This window comes from Macrobrachium nipponense, chromosome 3 (genome assembly GCF_015104395.2).
Source record: "Macrobrachium nipponense isolate FS-2020 chromosome 3, ASM1510439v2, whole genome shotgun sequence".
In the NCBI taxonomy this organism is placed as follows: domain Eukaryota; kingdom Metazoa; phylum Arthropoda; class Malacostraca; order Decapoda; family Palaemonidae; genus Macrobrachium; species Macrobrachium nipponense.
The window spans coordinates 68,416,880-68,436,640 of record NC_087202.1 but is presented as its reverse complement, the minus strand read 5'-3'; the positions used below and the strand labels follow the sequence as shown (position 1 = coordinate 68,436,640).

The 19,761-nt window shown below is 36.1% G+C and overlaps 1 protein-coding gene across 2 annotated transcripts in view; it reads right to left on the bottom strand.

Annotated features, from left to right (window-relative positions):
• LOC135221793 (putative uncharacterized protein DDB_G0279653) overlaps window positions 1–19,761 on the bottom strand; it is a 98,247-nt gene that overhangs the window by 11,383 nt on the left and 67,103 nt on the right. The window contains exons 4-5 of one of the 2 annotated variants that reach the window (XM_064259646.1): window positions 1,375–1,854; window positions 771–859 (exon numbers count right to left, since the gene is read on the bottom strand). In XM_064259646.1, the coding sequence (XP_064115716.1) occupies window positions 771–859; window positions 1,375–1,854 (569 nt within the window). The remainder of the gene's footprint in view (window positions 1–770; window positions 860–1,374; window positions 1,855–19,761) is intronic. The other variant, XM_064259647.1, reaches the window with a different exon arrangement.

The window sequence follows — 19,761 nt, the reverse complement described above, 5'->3', positions numbered from 1 at the left end:
AAATAAGAGAACAAATCAGCAGATATAACAACAGAAAAGATTCCTTAACAGTTTGATAAACTAAATCAAAGTCCACTCTTCACCCAATGTACGCATGCATTGCTAGATATCACAAGATTCCTTGCTTTTGTCTGTTTCTTAACCGGATCCAGCTAGGCGCTATAAATTATCCTATTGTTAAGACTGAAGGTTTGTTCGCGTATGAACAACTATACTTTCACTGTCTTTTCAGTAAGAACCTAGAGAATCTCTCCTACAGATCCAGTCAGTGTTTCAATAAGAAGAAGGCTGTGTTTGCAAAAGTGCCATCTAAAGAGCAGACATTAAATGCAACATGCAAATATGCTTAAGTGTCAATTTTAGCATAAATGAAAAATAGCACTTGGCTTTTCATCAATTTCAAAGTTTACAATAAAATTAATCACAGACACGCTTGTCATTCAGACAAGGTTAGAAAGCCTTGTCAAGAAGGCTCTTGAAATTACTTACAATACAAAAATAGTCATTGAAGTTTCATTCACTCAGAAATTAAAACAAAGAAAATGTCCTGACATGTACTTTAAGAATAATTACAAAGCAAGGAAACAAAAAAATAAATGGATAACCCACAAACAAAGTGAAAGCCTTACGAAAGAACTCAGTATTATCTTATAAGAAGACCACAGCAAACCACCTCACTCATAAAATACATAATTGCTACTAAGGTATATATAAGGTCTGTTTATATATAAATGAATGCTGTTAACTGAATCAGTTCTTATCCAACTTACCTGTTCAGCACCTACATCAAAATGAAGTCGTGCCAGTCTTTCTTGTTGCTCTCTTATGGCTTCCATCTGTCGAAGTCTTGAATCCTTACCTGTTATAAGATACAATAGCATATATTATAATAGATATTATATTATATATAGATATTATATATATATTATTATATATATATATATAATATAGATATATATATGATATATATATAGATATATAGATATAGATAGATATATATATATATATATATATTATATATATATAGTATATATATATTATATATATATAAGATATATTATATATATATATATATATATATATATATATATATATATATATCTATATATCTATATATATATCTATATATATATCATATCTATATATATATTATATATATATATATATATATAATAATATATATATATTATATATATATATTATATATATATATATATATATATAAATTAATGGGCAAATTTCACACATCAACCCCTGTGAGGGATCACCTGTAAAGCCAAAGGAAGAGTACTGTACTGTATTCACTTTAAAAAAAAAAATAACACAATACAATTTTCTGTTGAATCTTTAGACAAGAGAAGTATAAAATCTCACCAAAGGCACGTAGGTTTCCTGCTTGAAAATCTTCCATCAGCTGAAGAAGACCTTGCTCTATTTGCCGAACATCCGCAACATCTGTGAGGAAGGTGTGATGCTGGGTTGGTCGATCCATTTGCCGTGAATCTATGCCCTCCCTGATTCTAGGCCCAGACCGTATTCCTGCTCTACCCAGCCACCCTTTGGGACCTGTACTCAACCGACTACTAAAAGAAGACATCGCAACCCCTTGGCCAGATAACAAGCCACCTTTACCTACTGGATTTGATGATGACCCTCTGGCCAATGGTTTTAAACTGGCATCTCTCTCACTCAATTTTCTTGCCATTCCCCTTGCTGTATGAGACACTGATGAGGGTTTTGAGCCTCCACCAGAGTCTGTCTTTTTAAGGCTTGATTTTGATGAAGGGAGGCCTTTACCGCCAATGCTGAGGACAAGGCTGCCTGGCCGTGATTTTTCTGAATGTCTGGGAGCATCTACTTATTGTGAAGAGTAGACAATGGTGCAGGGTAGGCGCAGGATATACAGTTACATGCAGGGCAAAGTGGGTAAACAATGAGTCAGTAAAAGCAATGAGAGACAAATAACTAAAACAAAGCTTAAGCATAAAACATATTTTGTGGCTTGCAAATGTGTATCTAGTTAGAAATTAGCCCAGCTCTTAACAAATGTTACGAATGATATGTACAAGACTTAGTGATTATCAGTGTGATATAATATACCTAAGAGTAAAGAAATATTCAAAATTTTTAACTGATTCCAAGTACGTCTTCACCTAATAATTCGAATATAAAAATATTTGAGTACTGCAAATAGTACAAGATGGAAGAACAAGTAACTATCCACATTACAAAGTTTAGCTCTGTTCCTGTAAATCAATATAAGGTATAGCAATGCAGCTACCTGTGAGCAGACCAAATTATTAGCTCAACATTAAAAATAGTATAGTATTAACCAGCATTGACCTGGGTTTCTGGAAATTAGCAGATTTACACACTTCTGATATCCCTGGTATATGTTAATAAATAATATAAATAAACCTGCAGGATTTATGAGTGATGACTATTTGACAAAGTTAATGCTCATAGGTAATACGGATTAATTTAATATACCTTTCCCCTTAAAAGCCACAAATATAAACTAAACATAAGTAAGAATACATATACAATTCCTGTAAAAAAAAAAAAAAAAAGTCTGCTACATTTTATTAGTGTATAAATGCATCTGCTTATTCATGTTAATGTTACTATTATACAGGCAATCATTCAATTACTGCATGGTTCCATATCTTGTTTTGGAAGCTATATTGGTCAAAGATAATTTCTTGGCAAAAATGGGGGTTTCATTAACATTCCAAGTTTAGCAATAATGACAATCAAAATTTACTAGTTATTCCAGTTAAACTGTTAAAAAATAGACAGTAAATTCAAAAACTTTAAAGGATGTTATTGCCATATGAAAACTGAAGAATACCCCCAATCCATTTGCTTATGATTGAATGACTTGCATCTAAATATGATTTTAAAGGGTGGACTGCATCTAGTTTTCAATAAGCTTTGAGAATATTTTGTGCACACAGAAAGGGCCATCACCTCTTATTAGCAAGATCACCATTGTTCTGATAGGAAGGGCTTGAATATAACATCAGGAAGCTTTGTGAACATTCCAGAAAAGGCATTAGCAGTTAAGCTGTTGGATCTTTCATCCAATTTTATGTATGACTTGAGTTGGGCTAGCTGCATATTTATTTCATGCTTCCACTTGACCTTGTGACAAGACTTACCTTAAGACTAGGTTTATCATGCACCCAGAGGTGTTTTGCTTGAATTGCACTTAATATCAGTCAGCAATAACAGTCACAAATCTGGATACTAGTGCTATCTTCTTGAACAGCTACTCTAATATCTTTTCATAATCAACTTTTAACCCAACAATTACTATGGGGCTGTAATACTACTCTACTTTTAAAGTGTCATGCATCAATTAATTAGTTTTCTGACTTACGTTGTTAAGTATGATTTATGAATATTTAACTTTGTCATTATTTTTTCTAATCTTACATTTTGCATACAGGCAATGGCACTCAATTTTGTGGAAGTTATTTTTGCAGGTATATGACATTTTAAGCTTCCTCTACATAAATTTTGTCTATGAATGATCAAAATGAACAACTTATATCTAATTTTCCATGGCTCACTGGCATTTTATCTACCAGGAAGGGATGATCAATCTTGTGATATTTTAACATTCATTAAAATAACATCTCATAGTACTTGCAGCTTTGCTATTTTCTAACTCTTCCTTGGTTTACAATTGACTTGACTACCCCTAACATTCCTGTTCTTTCAGTTAAGCAACAGACCTTGACCATGCCAGGAACTCCACAATTAGCAAATCAGTAATATAAAAGTGTCATATCTGATTATAGTATGTTTGAGGGCTGTTTAACAGCAAATGATCATTACTGATTGAGGGATATGTAACCCAACCTTTTTTATGCACTATAGTACATGAGGTGTTAGTCCCATCGTAACTTGGCACTTACAACAAGGATCAGGTATTCACCAAACAAAACAAATATGCTCAAACATAAACGCAAAAGAAATAGATCTACAGAAAGAAGCAATTCCTTTTTATTATCATTAGATTTACTGTAATTCTTTCTATTCCTGGTAAGACAGACCAGCACTACTTGCAATCACTGAATTTTACATTTTCATGTTATTGTTTCCTGAGCTTACTTCTAACTACACATTGTTTCCTGCTCTTCCTACATAAACAGTAATAGAAGATAATATTTTTAGTTACACAATGGTCTATGCCACATGCTACAGTTATCCCTTTGTCTGGTGACCTGTTAACATCCAAGATCTAAATTCCTTAACTGATAAGAGAAGTATCTTAAAAGTTATCTATAATCTTTCCTAAAAAGCTTACCTCTCAGCTTCCTATACAATAAATCATATAACCTCAAGTACTTTGCCTAATATGATATGCAATATTACAAATACTACCACTGCATCCTTCACTAGTCCCTATAACATTACCACCACCACTAGTACAATGACCTCAAATCTGTTTCATGAAAAAACATTACGTACTTATGATAACCCATAGATCGAGCAAGAAATTGATCAAACACTAAAATCCTTCTACAGAAGAGGGAGATTATAGCAGTCACCACTGCATATGAAGAAAAATCTTCTGGTCGCCAGACGTAGCAGTGATTATAGTATTCACATGTTTGCAGTGGCAAGCAGTGTTAATCGTATGGTCAATGCTGGTCTACATTTTCTTCCCTTAAGGGTAGGCTCCACTTTGGGGGGTGCCGATCGTAAAAAATATTTGCCAAAAATACACTAATCAAGACAGGCTAATGAAATTTTCAGGCATTATTAGCACTATAATAATGCATATTCTCTGTGAGTTTTATCATCCTACAGGGAAAATTAATGATTTTATGAAAAAAAATGTGAAAAAACGGAAATTTCCGGCCCCTCGTACTGAAGGTTATTTGGTGATTGGTGAGAAACTACAGTCTTGAATAGAAATTCGGTCTGACAGAATGTTGCTATATCCACCTGGAACATGCACAAAAAAAATTATCAAAATAGAACAGTAAATAAGCACGTAATAACAAAAAAAGAGCAACAACTTTGTAAGTTCAGCGAAAGCCCCGCCGAAATAGCAGACTATAGCTAGGAAGAAATATTCAGGAAAAATTCAAATCTCGATTTAGGGACAAAACCTTTGGAGAGTTTGTAGTTATTATGTCACTTGATAGCCTAAAACATCTAAAATTATATTATTTAGGACAATCAAAGAAAACCCACCTCCAAAAAAAAAAAAAAAAAAAAAAAAAAAAAAAAAAAAAAAAAAGGGTGGTGGTTTTTTCTTTGATTGTCCTAAATAATATAATTTTTAGATGTTTTAGGCTATCAAGTGACATGTTAACTACAAACTCTCAAAAGGTTTTGTCCCTAAATCGAGATTTGAATTTTTCCTGAATATTTCTTCCTAGCTATAGTCTGCTATTTCGGCGGGCTTTCGCTGAACTTACAAAGTTGTTGCTCTTTTTTTTGTTATTACGTGCTTATTTACTGTTCTATTTTGATAATTTTTTTTGTGCATGTTCCAGGTGGATATACCAACATTCTGTCAGACCGAATTTCTATTCAAGACTGTAGTTTCTCACCAATCACCAATAACCTTCAGTACGAGGGGCCGGAAATTTCCGTTTTTTCACATTTTTTTTCATAAAATCATGAATTTTCCCTGTAGGATGATAAAACTCACAGGGAATATGCATTATTATAGTGCTAATAATGCCTGAAAATTTCATTAGCCTGTCTTGATTAGTGTATTTTTGGCAAATATTTTTTACGATCGGCACCCCCCAAAGTGGAGCCTACCCTTAAGAATTCTAATTGTTATTTTTTCTCCATTTGCCAAAATCTAAATATGTCTGTATGTCACTAATGTTTTACAGTAATTAGTGCAATTCCCCATTTTGAGGCAGTGGATAATTACTCTATCAGGCCAGTACCTTTGTCCTAAAAGGATCTTTTGTCTATAGGAGATGAGAGGATTTTTGTAGAAGTCTAATCATGGACCTTTTTCTTCTCAGCTTTGACTAATCTGTGTTATGTAAGATGGCAAAGACAATTTGTGGAATTCAAATGGTGGTACGTATTCATTACACTTGATATCTGGATCAACATGGTTCTTCCTCTTAGTAGAATATGCAACATTTGAGTTTTGTCTTATGAGGGTGAATGTTGAGAACTCCAAATGCTCTGAACATTCTTTGCCAAGTGGAGGTAATGGCCAAACACTCATTTTTAGCAAAGTGATACTATTGCCAACAAATCTCCCCAAGAACCATACCAAATAGGAGAGGGCCTCTACACCTGTCTGAGACAGACTTTTGCTCGTCAGGTGGCTAAAAATATTTTCAAACACTGAAAACTTTCTAATCTATAACTCTGCCTTGTACGTAAGACACACTAAATTTGTACATTATTTATAACTCGTTTCCAAAATTTCTCTGCAGGCAACAGTCACTTTCATCTGGGAAGTTTTAGGTTTGCTGTCTTCTTATAAGGATCACCTGAACACTGACTAGGTTTCCTCAGCAACTCATTTCATTTTGTCAGCCCCTAGGTTGGAGAAGCTTTTCTCATCCAAAGAAAGTTTTCATGAATCTGGAAAAATTTTCCTTCGTGACTTGGCTCACATCGAGTTGCTTTTGAGGCATAAAAATTTCATTTAACGGCAATAAATTGTTATTATTGTTCAGTAAGACCAAAGCCCTTTAGATTTCCCTCTAAACACAACTGGACATCAACATATCCATAGAATTTGGCTTCAAGAAAATCAGAACAAAAAGGCAATAACAGATCAAAGACCTGTAATCTTCAATGTGGTCAATTCTGACAAATAATCCCTAACTTCAGGTAAAGTTCCTGAATCTACTGATTCTTCAGTCTTTCTTTTATCTGTAATTTGTTTCCATTTTATTTGCATTTGACTTTCAAGACATTCCAAGGTTTTGTCTGTTAGTCTCAATGTTGCTTTCAGAGCTGCTCTTTGGAAGTGTGAGGCTCTCTCCTGCAACATTTCTTGTCTTGCCTGAAGCAGAAATTGAACTTTGTAACCTAGTTTGCTCATTTTCTAAATTCATAACATCACTTCATATATCAAGGTTATCATATTCCTTATGTAACTTGAGTACCTAACAAGTAAAGGTTCTGTTGCTTTTATCAATCCAAAGTTCCATTTAGCATATCTTGCAATTGCCATTCAGCCAATCTGAAGTTTTAGCTCCTGATCCTCTGTGAGTTCTCTTCTCTCAGTGCCAGAGACTACATGAATGTTGACTATGATTACTGCTGGGAACCTATCTCTTTTTCAAGGGGGAACACAGTGTCCAAATAATAAGATGACAAAAAATGTGAGCTATCCTAAGTGCAGTTTACATAAAAGAAAAAAAATTTCAAAAGAGTTAAATACTTGAGTTAAGAAATGTCTTATAAGTATCTTCAATCTAATTACTTAAATGCTTTCTGCCTAACTACTATACTGTCACATAAAGCTTCCTGAACTTCAAGTGCACATAAAATATTCATGAAAGCTACTCATACATGCTCTAGTAATATTTCACTTTGTATAACATAGAATACCTCCTTTCCTCCAAGGAAATAACAATTTTATTACATATTACATACTCCCTCTGAAGTTCAAATCCAGATTTTTTGACAACCCACAGTTCAGCTGGGCATTGGCAAAACATTTTGCTAAGGTTCACACGCGTCAAAATAATTAGTAGCACGAGCTACTGACAATAAAAGTAATAATGAACAATAAAAAGTGAATTAAGACATTTTATAATTGTCATAAAATTTGTTTACAAGCAAACAAGGCAGTTAACTAGTGAACACTTGGATTACTTGCTAATATTTCTTCTAGCAGTTAAGCATAGTCCCAATGTATTTACTACTTCAGTAGCTTTAATTCTTAAATACAGGATAGAAAACAAGTTTTGGTTTCCAAATGTCAAGTATTACATGAGTATGTAGTGTCTGTGTTGGCTAAGAGCTGAAAGAGCAACATTCAGTGCATAACTGTTTCAGTTGTGATAATGTAGATTGCTTTAAGATATTCAAATGAAAAAAAGAAAAATTCCAGATACAGATATGGTCACAACTTGATGTATTTTGAAACACGAAAAACTATGTTCTACAAAAGAAAATACAATAAATTAAAAAAAATTCTACCCATGCAATGAAAAAAAAGGAAATACAAAAAATTTTCTACCCATGCAATTTTAACTTACTGACATGCAAAATATGACAGTATCATGCATTTAAATTTGTTGAAGGATCAATTAACTGAACTATATCACCAGACTTGCTATACAAGCAAACATTACTTATCAATTTTACAAAAGTCAATTTCAAAATCTTATATGAACTGCAAGTTTATATGAATTACCATATCTGACAGCACATAAGAGACAGGCATAAAAGATGCACCCCCATTTCAGCGAGGCATGTTCAGGAAAGAAGTTTTTATCTGATGTTCTAAAAACTGAAAAGCTCTGGAAACTGAATTTTTTGTTTGGAGGGCAAAGCACAAGTCATAAGGTTCATCTTGGAACTTAACTAAGTCATCCCAAGGCATGATGTGGCAAAACTTCTTTTGTAGGCCACAAAAATACATGTGTGAACTGTTCACCAAAGTTAGGCTGTTACGTTGACAGTATTTAACTGCATAAGTCAAACAGCACAGTTATATTTATTTAAAGTATTCATAATTTTAATAACAATTTTATTTATGCTGAATCCATTTATACTGCACATAAAAATACATTATCAATATGTTACACAATATAAACATTATACTCATGTGTCATTTGCATTTTAGTAATGCTTACATTCTTAAAATCATTAGCATATTGAGTTTCAATAATATTAACCCTTTAACGCCGAAGGGGTATAGTAAAAATCGTCTCCCGTATGCCGGGGGGGTCTGAGAGTGAGCGCTGAAGCGGAAAAAATGTTTTTTTCAAAAAATCACAGCGCACTTAGTTTTCAAGATTAAAGAGTTCATTTTTGGCTCCTTTTTTTTCATTGCCTGAAGTTTAGTATGCAACCATCAGAAATGAAAAAAATATCATTATCATATATAAATAATGCAATATATGATAGCGCAAAAACCAAATTTCATATATAATTGTATTCAAATCGCGCTGTGAGCAAAACGGATAAAGCTAATAAGTTAATTTTTTTTTCATTGTATTGTACACTAAATTGCAATCATTTTGGTATACACACATTGTAAAATGATCAAAGCAACACAGAGAAAATATTATCACAAAATGATGCATGAATTCGTAACTCGCAGACGTAAAAAGTTTTTTTTTTTTTAAATTCACCATAAATCTAAATATTGTTCTAGACTTCCAATTTGTTTAAAAATGAAGATAAATGATTGAATATTAATAAACTGTAAGAGTTTTAGCTTACAATTGCGTTTTTCGACCATTTTGGACAAGTTAAAGTTGATCGAATGTCGAATTTTTTAATTATATTTTTTTATATGCAAATATTTCAAAAATAAGAAAAGCTACAACCTTCAATCATTTTTTGTTATATTTTACATGAAATTGCACACATTTTCATATATAAAACTCTATGAAACGCCTAACATGAAATGGAGCAAATATTACGAGAATGCGACGTATGCATTTCAAAGATTTGCGGCGGAGAATCCGTCCGCGGAGGGAAGGAAAAATTTTTTTTTCAAAAATTCACCATAAATCTAAATATTGTGCTAAAGACTTCCAATTTGTTTCAAAATAAAGATAAATGACTGAATATTACTAGACTGTAAGAGTTTTAGCTTATAATTGCATTTTTTGACCATTTCAGTAGAGTCAAAGTTGACTGAGCGTGGTTTTTTTCTATTTATCGTGATTTATATGCAAATATTTTTAAAATGAGAGAAGCTACAACCTTCAATTATTTTTAGTTGTATTCTACATGTAATTGTGCACATTTTCATATATAAAACTCTATGAAACGCCTAATATGAAACGGAGAAAATATTACGAGAATGCAACGTACGCATTTTGGAGATTTGCGACGGAGAATCCGTGCGCGGAGGGAAGGAAAAAGTTTTATTCAAAAATTCACCATAAATCTAAATATTGTGCTAGACTTCCAATTTGTTTAAAAATGAAGATAAATGACTGAATATTACTAGACTGTAGAGTTTTAGCTTACAATTGCGTTTTTTTACCATTTCGGTAGAGTCAAAGTTGACAGAACGTGTTTTTTTTTTATTTATCGTAATTTATATACAAATATTTCGAAAATGAGAAAAGCTACAACCTTCAATTATTATTTTTTTTTTTGTATTCTACATGAAATTTCACACATTTTCATATATAAAACTCTATGAAACAGGGACGTGCAGAGAACTTTTTCAGGGCAGGTGCTCAAGTGAAAAAAAGGGCAAAAATATAGAAATGAATGAGGCTAAATATACACCGGATCAATATTCTTTCAAATTTATTTAAACTATCCATTAATCATTCAAGAAAGAGATAAACATGACTGATATCATAGGTACCAGTGGGCTAATGTTTTATATGAACATAAAATCTACAGTACTGACTACCAGTAGAACTAGGAAATTTAACAAAAGAAAAATTATCGATATTACTTTTACATAAATGACTGCAAGAAAATCAATCAGTATGATCAATGCACTTAGCTAATAACCAGACCTTATCCTTTTATATTTATAAGAGAACCCTTCTGTGTGCCATTTCTTTGAATATGCTGATAACTTCACTGTTGTTGATTGTGATATCCTTTTCAACTGCTAGCAACAAAAGATCAAATAACCTGTCCTCACTGGACAGGCTGTGTAGCTTTGTCTTCACCAGCTTGAGTTTGGAGAAGGTCCTTTTCAGTGTTGCAGTTGTGACGGGTAGAGTAGCATAAATTGTTAAGAGTTCAATCATAAGTGGCAATATCTCCTAGACATTGTTTTCTTTCATCAGGTTGAGCATTGTAGCTGCAGTGTTCTGTGGCAGGCAAGGAAATGAGGAATAGAAGATCTTTAATTCCAACCGTAGCTTATCTACCTCTTCTACCTCATAAAACTGGCATAATTTTTGCATTGACTTGAATGCCTCTTCTTTCACAGGTTCTTTTCAGTTATCTTGGACTGTCATGCAATGAAAGGCATTTAGGATACCCCATGTTGTGTTGTCTCCACCTTTAAATCTTCTTTGTAGCTCTTGTGATATTGTATCTAAAAACACATAAAATACTCTCACACGGTAGTACTCATCCAAGGATTGATATTGTTGATCCTCAGGATTACCCTAAATTTGAGTCAATTACCCTAAATTTTAGGCATTAGTGTAAAATACCTATTGGCAAGAAAAACACAATAAAAGGTACAAGTGATTACATACGTACAAAAATCGATATCCTTTATTCAAAGGAAGCAAAAATAAATGAATGTAGAAATTAAACTTTTTGCTATACCCTTCATACCTTTCTTGCGAACACCATGAAATCACATATCTGAAACTTCTGTACATGTTGCATTAATTGTGACATTACTGATTGCTTTCAGCATTTTGTCATCAATAATCAGTGTATGAGAAGACACTTTCAAGTCCAGTGTTCCTTATGGTATATTACATGCATTATCCCATTTGATGTTTCATTTTCAGAGAAGATCTCTCAGAAGTTTTTGTTATATTCATTTGGCTAAAAAAGCGCTCAACTGCCGCATTTAAGTATGGTAGAGAAAGGAGGGGGATATGACTAAAGCTATATTGGGAAAGCATGGCTATCCTACAGCATTTTCCTATTTAATAGAATATTTCTTGACTTTGTAAAATTAAGTTGATTTGATATTTCTTCGTTTAAATAAAGGAGTTTTCATTCTTCATCTACTACAGCATGTTTATCAGCATATTTCGCTAATGTATGGCTTTTTGGACCCACAACATGATCGCCGATTCGCAGTTATCAATATTTACTCAGATAAGCATAAACATCATTAATAACACGACATAAACATGATTCTCGAATGCTAAATGGCGAAAGCAAGTGAAAAAAAAACGAAAATGAGAAATGAACCGATTTATTCACCATCCAGTTGGGTATTGTTGATTCAAAAATCGAAAACTAAATATCACGTGCAGCTCAAGAACTTAATTGGACACATTATGCAACAAATGAAATGAAACACAGGCTGTATGTGTCTCATTCAGTAGGTTAATGGCCACCTACAATGAATCATACCGGTACCTGTGCCGTTCGGCGTTCCAGTCCACATTACTGTGGTCCCGTTCCTATTTTCCTCTCCAAATCTATTAATTTACTCGACTCACTTGGTCCAGTGTCTCTCTCCCTCTAGTATTGCCTTAATGCAGAGGCAATACTAGTTAAAATAATTAGGAAAGTTTACCTGGTCTGTTGTCAGGCTAGCCCAGCTGAGCTTGCCTTGGCCCCAGTGTTACCAGACAGTGAGACATATAGTCAGCTGATCTTGGGTGACCCAGTGTTGCCAAGATATAATACCCATTTCTACAAGCTCCTGTTTATTATTATTATTATTATTATTATTATTATTATTATTATTATCATTATTATTATTATTATTATTATTATTAATATTATTATTATTATTATAATAATAATAATTAATAATAAATAATTATTATTATTATTATTATTATTATTATTATTATCATTATCATTGATACAGATAGGCGGCGGGCCTATAATACATCCCTCTCAAAAGGGCACTTTTAATACAGTAGCAAAAGGGGCAGGTGCTTGGGCACCCTAGCACCCCCCCTCTGCACGTCCCTGCTATGAAACGCCTAATATGAAAAGGAGCAAATATTACGAGAATGCGACGTACGCATTTCGGAGATTTGCGGCGGAGAATCCACGCGCGGAGGGAAGGAAAAAGTTTTTTTCAAAAATTTACCATAAATCTTAATATTGTGCTAAAGACTTTGAATTTGTTTCAAAATGAAGATAAATGACTAAATATTACTAGACTGTAAGAGTTTTAGCTAACAATTGTGTTTTTCGACCATTTTGGTAGAGTCAAATTTGACCAAACGTGGTTTTTTTTCCTATTTATCATGATTTATATGCAAATATTTTGAAAATGAGAAAAGCTACAACCTTCAATTATTTTTTGTTGCATTTAAATGCAATTGTGCAAATTTTCATATACAAAACTCTATGAAATGCCTAATATGAAACGGAGAAAATATTACGAGAATGCAACGTACGCATTTTGGAGATTTGCGGCGGAGAATCCGCGCGCGGAGGGAAGGAAAAATTAATATTTTTCAAAAATACACCATAAATCTAAGTATTGTGCTAGAGACTTTGAATTTGTTTCAAAATGAAGATAAATGACTGAATATTACTAGACTGTAAGAGTTTTAGCTAACAATTACGTTTTTCGACCATTTCGGTAGAGTCAAAGTTGACCGAAAGTGTTTTTTTCTATTTATTGTGATTTATATGCAAATATTTCAACAATGAGAAAAGCTACAACCTTCAATTATTTTTTGTTGTATTCTACATGTAATTGCGCACATTTTCATATATAAAACTCTATGAAACGCCTAATATGAAACTGAGCAAATATTACGAGAATGAGACTTATGCATTTCGGAAATTTGCGGGGGAGAATCCGCGCGTGGAGGGAAGGAAAAAGTTTTTTCAAAAATTCACCATAAATCTAAATATTGTGCTAGAGACTTCGAATTTGTTTCAAAATGAAGATAAATAATTGAATATTACTAGATTGTTAGATTTTTATTTACCCTAAAAATACCCATTAAAAAACAATATATATATACACATAATATAATTATTTATTAGACATTTTTCTATTCTTGTGACGAATACATAACTAAAAGGAATGCAGGTGAAACTTTTCTTTTTGCATAAAATGAAATAACATAATATCATGTATCAATAGATACGGATATATAAAAACTTGTAATAAATATAAAATTAAATATAAAATAAATGCAGAATACTCACTCGTAATCCTGACTCTCGTACTATTCTTGTTCTCCCTCCCCCTCCATTGAAGAGTCTTGCATTTTTTTCCTCTCGACATGACGAGGTACAGGTGGAGGAGGGAGACGCGTGCCCTTACTACTGATGGCCCCGTGTGCCCTCCGCTGTCGGTTCCTCAGGCACACTCCAATAGAAGACGGCATTGTGGTATTTACGGTCACACTCCCCAAACCTGCAAGAAAGAGCTTAATTTTGCAGGTGCGACAGAAAGAACCGGGTGTCTCTCCTCTGCCATTCATATGGCACACCCGGCACCGTTTCTGCCTGCGCCCTTGTAGGAGCTCCAGTGTGTGATCCCCTGGCTGCAGCCGACACACAGGGTCCGCTATTGGACGAGAAGTCATGTGGGTGGGGCTGGCAGCAGGGGCGGTGGCGGCAGCAGCGGTAGGAGCAGGACGACTGAAGTTGTCCCTCCTAATATCTGCCCTTTCCTCTAGGGGCAGATCTGCAGCTCAGGGCAGGGGGGCAGTGATGGAAGGCCACTCATCAGGATTAAGTGGATGAGGGCATTCCCGGCTACCTCGAGGAACTGGATGTGGGACAACCACCGGAGATCGGGACTGTAGTACCCACAGTACAGGATTTAGGCATTTTGGAGGGCCAACTGAAGAATGCATTTGAGGAGCTTCTGTGTCCATCTGGTTCTCCTGGCGAAGGGATAATACTGGATGAGTTGATCAAAGAGATCAACTTCTCCCATGTGCCTATTGTAATGCCCAATGACGGCAGGCTGCTCGACACGAAACTCCTCATACATAATTCGGCCCTGCCGACGTGTCTTCTTCCGCTGTGCGATCTCCTCTTGGATGGGTTCATGACTCGTCGTAATCATGGGGATGAGTCGGACCCCCTTCCAACAGATGACGAAGACAGCTCCCTTCCGCCGCCAATCCGTCTCTCCTCTTGCCAGATGTTGCGGATGGCTAGCGAACCTCTTGAGGAAATTCGGGGCCCCACACACCAACCGAAGGGTACCACTGACATGCACACCTGCTTCATTCAGTTCCTGCGCCAGGGATACCGAGTTATAATAATCATCCATAAACAGGTGGTATCTCTGGTTACGGAAACGATCCACAAGACTGAAAAAAGTGTCACGCAGTGTGGAGAAGACCCCGGAATACACCGAGAAGTCCACGACATATCCAATGTTGGACTCGGTAATAAAAAAAAATTTCACTCCATATTTCTTCGGCTTCTTGGGGTTATACACTTTAATGCTAAGACGTCCTTTGTAAGGCATCATCCACTCATCCAAAGAAAGGTTCTTTCCAGGAACCACGAGAATTTTGCATCGTTCATGAATGTACTCCAACACTGGGCAGACTAAGATGAGGTGATCGGGGTTATGCCGGGGTATGACCCTTCGGTAGAAGGCGTTGAAATACCTGTCCAACGCCAGGAAACTATCACGGGGCATAACGCCGGGCACATTGGGCGTACTTAAAAAAAATTCCGCCTCCAATATTGCCTGACGTCAGCAGCAGGCATCATACCAAAAAAAATGTGGAGCCCCAAAAAATGCGCCATGTCGGTGAGGTTGCAGCCCCGCCAGCGATACAATAATGTTGTGCGTAGTTCGTCATGGCAGTACTGAGCATAGTCCGCCGTCTCTGCTACCAGGTACTCCAGCAATTCCTGCATAAGGGACAGCTGAATTAAACCCCAGAGCAGTGAGAGGAACAGGTACGGTGAGCCCAGGTGCTGCCATGAATGGGTGCATGTTAGACGGGGTGGGGTCCTCCGTCCACCCCTCGTCGCTCTCGGACGACCGACCTTCACCTTGGCTGGCGCGACGCTCCGACCTTCTACACGCAGGCACAGTTTCGCACACAAAACCGCCCCCCCCAACTGGCCCATCTCCCTCACTTAGGCCCTCGCTTTCTGTATCGTCATCGGCGACAAAACTAGACGACCCTATATCCTCCTCCTCCTCCTCCTCCTCAGATTCCCCCTCATAAGCACTAAAACCACTAAATTCGAGCTCACTTTCGGGGCGTGAGACTCGAACGGACATTGGGGGCAAATATTCATCATCACTGACATCGGGGGTGATGTCCTCATCACTAGATGACCAAGCCCGGCCCCCGATCAAATGAGCCTTGCGACATGCTCCCGATCGAGCTCCGATAAGTAAGCATCAATGTCCCTTGGTTGTAGGCCTCCCAAATGCCTACGAATGCCCCTAAGGACACCCCGATGCTTCCTAGGGGTTACTAAAGGCACACGAGACACAAGTTGTGGTCCTAGAACACTTTCATCCACACGAGGCCGCACGGAACGGCGTTGAGGCGCCAGGTCACCTTGGGTGCTTGGTCCCTCGCCAGCATCAAGTCCAAAATACGTCTCACACGATCCCTTCCGACAGGTAAAACGTGCCTTTCGCGCTCCATACGTCGTTGAGACATCTCTATGTACGTCCTGTACCACCACAAATACAGTGGACCCCCCGTATTCGCGTTCTCCGGATTCGCGAACTCACACATTCGCAGATTTCTCTCGGGAACGTTTCCCTGCATTATTCACGGAATCGCGCATTCGCGGTATTTTTCTATGAGAAATATCCACAAATTCCTGGTTTTTGTTATCAATTTCCTCATAAAATGCACTTTTTGTGATAAAAAACCAAGTATGAAAATTTTTAGTGGTTTTTCTTAAGTTTTAACTAACAAAATAAGCTGTTTTTAGCGTTTTTATAGGGGTTCCAAACATTCGCGGATTCTAACTATTCACGGGGGGATCTGGTACGCATCCCCCGCGAATACGGGGGGACCACTGTATTCAAACTCTCGCACAAGTTCGGCAAAACACGATTGCGGCAAAAGATCGCTCTCGGACGACGTGTCGCTGATGCTGGCTGATGCGAGAAGGAGGCATTTCACGCATGCGCACCTGGGTCACGCTTGTAAACAAAACAACACCTTGATCTGTGAACTCCCAGCATCCCCCAAGGCGCGTGATTCAAAAGTTTTCCGCTGGTAGGCCTATAAGTATTTTTCCGCGAATTTTTAAAAAAAATTTCTATATCGACGTACGATACGTCCAATCGGCACCCAACAGACAATTTATATCGACGTATAATACCTCCAATCAGCGTTTAAGGGTTAACATATCCATTAAAGTGCTTGCTAAATTAATTACTATATAGTGTATGGTAAATTTGGATTTATATTTTTTTTAAATGAACTAAGCTGAGCTAAAATGAAGCTTACATTTACTTTTAAATGCAGTATATTTTGAAAAAAATAAAAGTGTACTTCTAAAAGGCATAAAATTAAATACGAGGAAACTGGAGGATGTCAAAATTCGGCAAGTCGGTGTATAGAAAAATACAAAACTTTTTAACCTTTCAATCCCAGTTCTCTTTGAACCCAAAATGAAGATTAGTGTTTTTTATGAAGTATGAGGATGAAGAGTCAGTCACGGAATTAACTTAAATGTAAATTAGAGAAACTTAAATTTTACCGTAATTTTATTCAAAGTTCCACAGGTATAAAGAAAAAAAATTGTCAAATGTTTCAATGTTTCAATTTCAGTTCTCAATGACCCCAAAATAAAGAATTGGCTTTTATAAACTCTGAGATTGAAGATTCAGTTTTAGAATGACTAACCCTTAATGGACAGGGTAATAAATCAATATGTAGCACCCCAGGCCAGCAAAACTTTGAGGTTGGCTAATTTAAGAAAAAAAAAAAACCCCAATGGAAAGAGGAAAATGTGCAAATGCATAAGGTGTAAAAAAAAAAAAATTTCCCTACCTTTCACGAGAAATTGAAAATTACTATTTACAACCCCTTGTGGGTCCTCTTTTATAAGACAATTGTAAATTTTAGTTATACATGATTTTTCTAATAAATAAATTCATTTCACTTGGTAAAATGGTATTTTTATAATAAAATAAAATTTTGTATATACTTACAAAGTAATTACATAGCTAAAAGTTTAAAAGTACAGGCAGCTAAAAATTCTGAAATTTGAGGTAGCGATTCTTTCGTTTCAAAACTGTAGGTAATTGGCCCCACCCACTTTTGGAGCACAGAGAACCAATTTGTTTAAGTAACTGTCCATGTGTGGAGAGGCGGGCAGGCTCCCATTCTGTAATTACTTGGTAAGCATATACAAAATCTAATTTTATTATAAAATACCATTTTTGTATATGTAACTTACCAAGTAATTACATAGCTGACTCCCACATTGACAGGAGGTGGGATCCATGGACTATTCTATTCCCAAACAATGTTAATAAAAACAACGAAATGACAAAAATTTTGCTAAAACTCTCAGTGTTTGTTGTTTTCTTACCTGTTGCGAGAGCAGCAGCATCATGATACTGTCTCTGGTACCACACTCATCTTAACCAGTAGAGACGGGGTAGTACATATAGCCAAGGGTTGTCTACTAAAGTGAGAGCCACATAGGGGAGGATCTTTCTGAATGCTAATGAGGCCTAACAAGCAGATGCCCATGGCCAAGGCAAAGCACCAACAATACAATAACCACACAAAAACAACACTTTCACCTACACTTACATATTAAAATTTCCATCACCCCAACCAGAAAAACTGGTGGGTACCCAGGTATATTGTTCCCGCCAGACATCCCAAGAACACAACATAAAAATCAAGGCAAAATATGATAAAGAAGACACCCTTTCTACACTCCCTCTCCCAATACCATGCCAGTCAACGACAACAGTCCCAAGGTACTGCAATCTTTATATGTCGTTTCCATGTCCTGAAAAAGAAGCAAATACTGACTTGCACTTCAAGTAAGTCATTTCCAAAATGGAAGTAAGAGAAAGAGTGTATTGAAAGCCAACGAAGTCAATACTGATTTGATTTCATGTGCCTTTACTTTCACTAATCTGCAATCCATCTCTGCTACTTGAATATGTGCTTCTTTAATTACATCCCCTCAGAAAGAAGGACAATACATTTTTTTGTAAGTGGACGTGATAGCTTCTTGACTGAGGTCCAGACATTACTAGATGGACCTCTAATACTCTCTGTTCTGTGAAGATAATATTTAAGTGCTCTTACAAGGCAAAGCACTCTTTCTTCATCTCCTGATCCTAGAATTCCTGACAAACTCTTAATTCTAAAAATTCGAGGCCATGGTTTAGCGGCATTCTCGTTTTTAGCAAGAAAACCCGATGTGAGAGAACATATTGCATTACCTGCTGCAAAACCAACTCACTTGTCCTTGTATTTCACTAACTCTTCTTGGTGTTGCAAGCACCACTAAGAAGTGTGTTTTCTTTGTCCATTTACAAAAAGAGGCTGAATCTAGGGGTTCAAACTGAGAACTAGAGCCACTTTAGCACTACAGTGGTTCCCCTGTATTCGCGGGGGATGCGTACCAGAACCCCCTGCGAATGTTTAGAATACGCCAATAGTTGGAACCCCTACAAAAACGCTGAAAAATGACAATTTGTCCAAAATTGCATTTTTCCTAACTATACAAACCTGAGGTCCTTTTACAATAGGAAGGTACTAGCGGCAGCTGGATAGGTCGTAAGCTTTCGAACAAGGGGTTCGGTAGTTAACTGCTTGTCCGACAGGCGCGCGCAGCGCGCGACTGGGAGGTAAACAAATCACTTTTGCTTTTGGCCCAAGCAAAAACTGCAGAGTGAGGGGGGTGGCATGAGGTGGGACTATGTGTAAAAGTACCTCAGGTTTGTATAGTTAGGAAAAATGCAATTTTGGACAAATTGTCATTTGTTCCGACACAGCATACAAA